Below are 7,336 nucleotides of genomic sequence, written 5' to 3'. Positions count from 1 at the left end.
ACCTTTTATGTTTAGACATTGGAACCTTAAATTGTATGTCTTTTTTAGTCCTATGTTATGTTGTTTATAATTTCTTGTTGTTTTGACTTCTAGCCCGTAATTTGTTAAATTACATTTAATCCCATAGTATGTTCATTTTAATTCTCATGTTATTTTGCACTATGTTCGGTTGCTTTTTGGTATATGCTATTTTTGTCCTTTGTGGTATAAATGTATATATATACATACATAGGTGGCATATTTTGGTCCATATGAAGCATATTTATATTTTTAAACTAAGCGTTATGGTGTGTAAAGTCATGTAAATTTATTTTAATTTAGTCCATTATTAGGATTGATTTCTTTAATTAGTTGCACGTAATGGTTTGCATGTTGATATGTTTTGATATGTACAAGTATACGGATGATTTATTTGCAAATTGGTATGACATTTTTACATGTATTTGTATAGATCCTCACGTGCATCAACCTAATTACATAATCTGATTAATGGTAATATTCGAGCATTTTAATATTGTCGTAAAGTGACTGTCTTAACGGATAAGAAAGTTACTTTTGATAATTTTAAAATGAAAGTCTATCCTATAAGTGACACCAATTAAAACATATTCATTTTTAAATTTGGGGAGAGGAAAAGATCGTATTCTTTTAATTAAATCATCGAGAAAAGACAGTTAGATCGAATCTATGGTCTCGTCTCTTGATATTTAATAATTGACCCTTGTTCTCATTAAATATTGGTAAATAAAATTAATCAATTGCTTGATAGTTTTTTTTTTTTTACTTTTGCATGTGTTTTTAAAGGGTTTTCAAAATAATAATGTTCGATCATAAATAATTAATATTATTATTTTATCTCTAAAATTAGTTTGGGTGTTATTATTTTGAAATTTAGAATGAAATTTCAATATTTTTATTTCGATTGGAGTAGAATCGATTGCTTCAAGGTATGATAGATCATTTCTTCTCGATAGGAAATAATTAATATTATTATTCTTTCATCCAAAATTTTGAAAAATATTATTTTAGGGGATCATAAATCAAATTAATTTTGAACTTATACATTTTATTACAAAGATAATTAATTAATCGACTAGGTACCGATTTAGGGCACTGTGGGGGTGCTAATCCTTCCCCACGTGTAACAGACTCCCGAACTCATTTTCTGGTAACACGGACCTAAATTTGTTGTTTTAATTAAAATTAATTTTATTTAAAATGACAAAACGTTTTGGGTGCCCAATCACACCTTAATCAAAGATTGGTGGCGACTCCTCGAACTGTATTTTTATCATAAAGGAATTTCCAAATTTCGAAACGAGAGGTTTTTAATCACATTCATTTTTAATTTAAATTTAATCTAAAGAGAATAATTAAAACTGGTGTGGTTTCCAAAATCTCACCCGGGAAAAAACCGTTTCGACACCTTTATGATCAACTCCTGCATTTATTAACCGGGTGCCTTTTTTTATACAGTTCTTTCTGCAGTTAATGGTGTCAAAGTTAAGGCTCCTAGTCTTCATGGGAGTATGTCAAATTAGTGTTTTCTCGCTCCCTTTCGATCGTAGAATCCCTTACTATTGATCAAGAGTCATTGAGTTTCTAATTACACGTATCTACAAGCTCAGCCCACCAGCATTTTTCCAGTTACTATTTGTAAATTTGCAGGAAAGCTTATTGTAAAATCACATTTGGACAGGGTTTTTTATAGCTCCCTTTTGAATGGAGTTAGTATAGCCCGTGATGAACATATATATGCATATACTTAGGTGGTGTTTGTTTTGAAGAGATAAAAGGTATGCAGTATGCGAATCACATCTGCAGCAGAAGAGGTGGACCAAAAGTCTGCAATCTGCAAAAAGAAGACTGTTTGTTTTTTAACGTATGCAGACTGTTAAAATAAACTGAAATATAAAATAAATTGGTTTTTTAAACTTAAAAGAGTTTTGCAATACTTAAATTTAAATAATTTTAGTTTTATAATATTGAAATTTAAATAATTCATACTACAATAATAATTTTTTTAAATAAATCAATCCATATTTTAAAATAAATCAATCCATATTTTAAAATAAATCAATTTATTTTAAAATAAATCAATCCATATTTAAAATAAATTTTCCATATTTTAAAATATCAATTCATATTTTAAAATAAATCAATCTATATTTTAAAATAAATCAATTAATTTTAAAATAAATCAATCTATATTTTAAAATAAAATTTTTCATATTTTAAAATAAATCAATCCATATTTTAAAATAAAATTTTTATATTTTAAAATAAATTAATCTATATTTTAAAATAAATCAATCTATTTTAAAATAAATCAATCTATATTTTAAAATAAATTAATTTATATTTTAAAATAAATTTAAAATAGATTTAAATGATTTTAATTTTTCCTGCAGACCTTTGAAGACTTTTGAAGACATAAAACTATGTCTGCACCAAAAAGAGCTCGCACAGACGTTTGAAGAGCTTCTGTCTTCTAAAAAACAAACGGTATGCGAAGCTTAATGTCTGCGCGTGGTCTGCGCGGCGTAGACATAAGAGGTTTGAAGAGGTTGTACTGTGAAAACAAACTAAGCCTTAATTTGGCTTCTCTTATGCATATATTGTGTTTATTGCATGTGTGATTTTGGTGGGACTGTTTGCACTTCAGCATTTGGGACTCGTAGTGTTGGATTTCTTTTTGCTCCTATTTTGTTAGCGTGGCTCTTTTGCATTAGTACTGTTGGAGTTTACAACACCATATACTGGAACCCACATGTAATACGTGCTCTGTCACCATATTATGTATATATTTTTCAAAAAAGCTGGAAAAGATGGATGGAGTTCACTTGGAGGCATTGTTCTTTGCATTACAGGTTCGCCAGTTACCTCTCTTGCCAAGCCTTTTCCAATTAAGGTAAATTTTGTTTAAAATGGTGAATTCCCTTCTTGCAATTTATCAGGCGTTGATGCCATGTTTGCTGATCTTGGTCATTTTTCCCAACTGTCAATCCGGGTAAGTTCCTCCCTGTGCTTGGATTTGAATAATTTGGAAAAGAATTAGAAACATCCTACCTATTTTGCTTGCCTCAAATGTTATAAAATTCTCTGTGAATGTTCTTTTATGTCTTTGTTTCCTATCAAAGCATGACATTTATGATCTGCTTTCTTGATTTATATTTACATATGTTTCTGGTGAACAGCTTGCATTTACTGTTGTTGTATACCCTTGCTTAGTTTTGGCATACATGGGTGAGGATGCTTATCTCTCCAAGAACAAAGAGGACCTTCAGAAAAGCTTCTATAAAGCAATCCCCGGTAAATCCAACGAGCAAGTCTTGTAATATTTAATTTGAGAGTGTCCATGCTATTTCTCTGTGTGTAAATTTGATGTCTACTGTGTTTGGTCACAAGTCACATGTAAACCATATAGATTAGAAATCAAGTTTTAAAGGTCTACGGTACGGAAAGGCTGGATAAGTTCAACAGCTTTCTGTTTAGGGAGCATAATCTCATATCAAATTCCCTCCCTTCTCTATGCAGAGGTTGTATTCTGGCCAGTTTTTATCATTGCAACAATTGCAACAATGGTTGGGAGTCGAGCAATTATTTCTGCCACTTTCTCAATTATCAGCCAGTGTAGGGCTTTGAAGTGCTTCCCACGTGTCAAGGTGGTACATACATCAAACCACATTCATGGGCAGATCTACATACCAGAGGCAAATTGGATATTGATGGTTTTATGCCTTGCTGTTGTGGTTGGGTATAGGGATACAGACATGATAGGCAATGCATATGGTACAGTCTTGGGTGCTCCATCTCTTATTGTCTCTCTTCTCCCTGCAGCTTACTCGCATCCAATGCTGACTTGTTGCTGTTCTTGTTTTAGGTCTTGCTGTTATCATTGTAATGTTGGTTACCACCTGCTTGATGTTTCTGGTCATTGTCATGGTGTGGAAGAGGAATATTTTAGGAGCTTTAGCATTTGTCATCGTTTTTGGATCTGTGGAATTGCTTTACTTCTCTGCATGCCTGGCAAAAGTTCATAAGGGGGGTTGGTTTCCTCTGATGTTCTCGCTAATAGTACTGTCTACAATGTGCGTATGGCACTATGGTACTCTAAAGAAACAGGCGTATGAGTCGAACAACAAGGTCAGCTTGGATATGCTTCTAAGCATGGGCCCAAACCTTGGGATAAACCGTGTTCCTGGAATAGGCTTAATCTACTCAAATGTGGCCACAGGGCCTCCCCCAATGTTTTCTCATTTTGTCACCAACTTTCCTGCCTTTCGTTGTATCCTTATATTTGTTACGGTGCAATCACTTACAGTCCCAAAAGTTCCTGCCAATCTGCGCTTTGTTATCAGTCGCATTGGCCCACCCGACTTCCGTCTCTTTCAATGTGTTGTTAGATATGGTTACAAGGATCAAAGGAAGGATAGTCATGATTTTGAGAATCATCTGATTGAAAACGTAACAGAGTTTTTACAGGGTGGCAACAATGATAGTGAAGAATTAGGTTGGGAACCTGTAAATCAGCAGCAATCAATCCCACCCGACCATGTTACTGCTTTGAGTCTTCAGCGTGGTGTTAATACTGGGTCGAGCAAGAAAACAGTGAGATTTCGTGGTGTGGGATGTAGCAAGGAATTGGAAGATCTGAAAGAGGCAAGGGAATCCGGTCTGGCATACATGATGGGTAGCACTTGTGTTTTGGCATGCGACACATCTTCATATTTGAAGAAATTTGCCATAAACTTCGTCTACGGGTTCTTGAGACAGAACTGTAGGCACCCGGCCACAGCCCTCGGGATTCCACACACCTCTCTGATCGAAGTGGGAATGATTTATTCTGAATAGATCTCGACACAGTTTTAAACAAGGCTATACCTATATAGTTTTAACAGAGAGGTTGACAATTCATTGAGATGGTAAGGATCTGCTGGTGCAACGAAGAGTCTGCAAGCTGCAAATAATCAAACTGCCTGCCTGAGTTGTAACACTGTTTTGTAATCAAGGCATGTAAATTTAGACTTTCTTACAGTTTTTACTCTGGTTTGGAGGTTTTTACAGATTTAGGCGCTTAGGAATGAATACACAAACACATAATTCTCTAGCATTGTTCTTTCTGTAACATCTTGTCGATTTATTGCTTCTATAATTCTTATTGATTTATATTTCAACCAATGTCTTGAAAAATCTCACACATGTATGTATATAATCAATGAAAACAAAAAGAATAGCCAAATTTGTAAATATCTCAGATATGAAATCCGATCTTTGACACTGGGTGTAACCTTAATTCTGAGATGCAGGGCCGGTCCAATGAGTTTTAATGTCCTGGGCGAGATAACAATTTTATGCCCATATAATTGTACCGTATAATAGACAAAACATAAATAATTTTTTTAACACAAAAATATAATAGAAATTATAGTCGAACAATATCAATACTAATACAAACCAAAAACTACAAGACTATAAATATCACCTAAAACGATGTCTTCGTACATTTTTTGAAGCAAAAACCTTTATTATTTTACGATAGGGTGACCTGGAACATTGTCTAGAGAAAAATGATATGGTCTCTTCATGCCAACCACCTACAAGTTGTAAACAAATTTACATAACATCAAAGGTTTAGAAGAGAAAGAACGATGCGTTCCTGAACTCAAAACTTAGCTCAATCCGCTCATGCAATACTTTTTAAATGTGGTAGTTGGCAAATTCAAAGTTCGAATCTTAACATAAGTCCTTCTCTACCGGAAAAGTTTAACGAGGTAGTCGAAGAATAGGAAAATAGATTTCAGATGCTAAATACAAATCCCGGGCCGATTCGTTACTACACTTTGAGGATGGGTTTATCATAGGATTAGTTCATGCCAACCACCAAATTCACACACTATAGAGAAAGAATAAGCATTCCTAAGTGAACTCGAAACTCAAATGGTTCATGCAGTCATCTTCAAAAACTGGCATCTAATGAATTCAAAGTTCGAATCCAAGCATAAATCCTTCCCCTATTAGATAAGTTTAATCGAGTAATCTAAGAATAAGAGATGCTAAATGCGAATCTCGGGCCTATTTGATTCCACATTCGGATTCATTTGGCATAAAATTCAGAATATAAACATCAAGAATTTCACAACTAACAACATAGTAGTAAATGGAAAGAAATGAAGGGAAATTGTGCACAGGTAATAAGTTTACAACAAGTTTTCGGTAGAAAAAACCTAGATCAAAGGTAAATATGGTTCTGTAGTGTTTAATGTTAGATTTATGATTTAAACAGATAACTGCTTTGTTCAATCAAGTTCTTAAAGCAAGATCAGTCGTTGGAATCTCAAGATCAAAGTGCAAGTCAAGGTGCCAGTCGAGAACAAGGTACTGATTTTATATCAAACACATCATGTGTTTCTGTGTTAGATTTTGACCTGAGAAACATAAGTTTACTCACTGTGTTAGATTTGGAAAGTTTCTCAGGGCCTTTAATGTCCATTCCATGGCTTCCAGCGTAATATAGCTCAACCAACTTGGCAAAGTTATATACCTTGCAGTTTTCAAAACAACTAAAGATTTACCAATTGTGTGAACATTAAATAAAGGATCAAATTTTAATGCCTGAAAATGTACCTTGTCCCTGCATCTACCACTCACTATAGCTGTAGGGAAACATTTGGCTACCTTTCTCACCGTCTTTCTCATCTGGTGTACACAAAACATGTGAAATTAATGTCAAATTTATAGATGAGAAGTACCCAAAAATTTTATGCAAAGAATAGCCGTGGTTCATGTGAACAAATAACTAACCTTCTTGGACATAAAAGCTCGATCTGGATCTGCAACAATCGGAGAAAGAGTGCCATCGTAATCTAAAAACATTACTATTTGTTTCCCTTTCGAAGCATCTATTATCTGCTCGAACATATCCAACGCCGATGGATGGTATTGGTGCAGCTAAACAATTTTATCAACCACAGAAAGTCAGAATCTTTATTGCCTTTGAAAAAAATGAAAACCCATTTTGGTTCAAGGCTTGAAACAGGTAAGAACTCACATTCAAGAAACCTTCATCATCGGCAATGAAAGGTGTAGACTTAATATGAGTTGGGGAAGAAGCTCTCATGGAATCGACCCATGCGCTAACCCTTGCTCCTGCACTGATTTCAAGGTTCTGAAGCAATTTCTTGCGTGAAATGGAGAGAAAATCGGGTGGTGCAGGCGGTTTTTGTGTTGATTTTGCATCAGAGACCACATTTTGACAAGCGGCCATGTTCTTTGGTATTTCTTCAAGGAAATTCATTGCAACAGACAACGACAACCCATATTCAGGACCGTGTAA

At 34.2% G+C, this 7,336-nt stretch overlaps 2 protein-coding genes across 2 annotated transcripts; one reads left to right on the top strand and one right to left on the bottom strand.

Moving 5' to 3' along the window:
• The first annotated feature begins 3,044 nt into the window (after window positions 1-3,044).
• Window positions 3,045-5,066, top strand: LOC120210315 (probable potassium transporter 13). The gene is made up of 3 exons (XM_039209076.1): window positions 3,045-3,312; window positions 3,538-3,792; window positions 3,884-5,066. Exons 1-3 carry the CDS (start codon window positions 3,243-3,245, stop codon window positions 4,852-4,854), a joined length of 1,296 nt encoding a protein of 431 aa, XP_039065007.1. The 5' UTR covers window positions 3,045-3,242; the 3' UTR covers window positions 4,855-5,066.
• A 441-nt stretch (window positions 5,067-5,507) lies between these two features.
• On the bottom strand, window positions 5,508-7,336 carry LOC120210287 (probable trehalose-phosphate phosphatase J). Its single transcript, XM_039209052.1, has 5 exons — window positions 7,052-7,336; window positions 6,805-6,951; window positions 6,628-6,699; window positions 6,452-6,544; window positions 5,508-5,597 (listed from the first exon to the last, which is right to left on the bottom strand). Exons 1-5 carry the CDS (start codon window positions 7,295-7,297, stop codon window positions 5,529-5,531), a joined length of 627 nt encoding a protein of 208 aa, XP_039064983.1. The 5' UTR covers window positions 7,298-7,336; the 3' UTR covers window positions 5,508-5,528.

This window comes from Hibiscus syriacus, unplaced genomic scaffold (genome assembly GCF_006381635.1).
Source record: "Hibiscus syriacus cultivar Baekdansim isolate YM2019G1 unplaced genomic scaffold, ASM638163v2 tig00109923_pilon, whole genome shotgun sequence".
Lineage (NCBI taxonomy): Eukaryota > Viridiplantae > Streptophyta > Magnoliopsida > Malvales > Malvaceae > Hibiscus > Hibiscus syriacus.
This window is presented reverse-complemented; position numbering and strand designations above follow the sequence as displayed.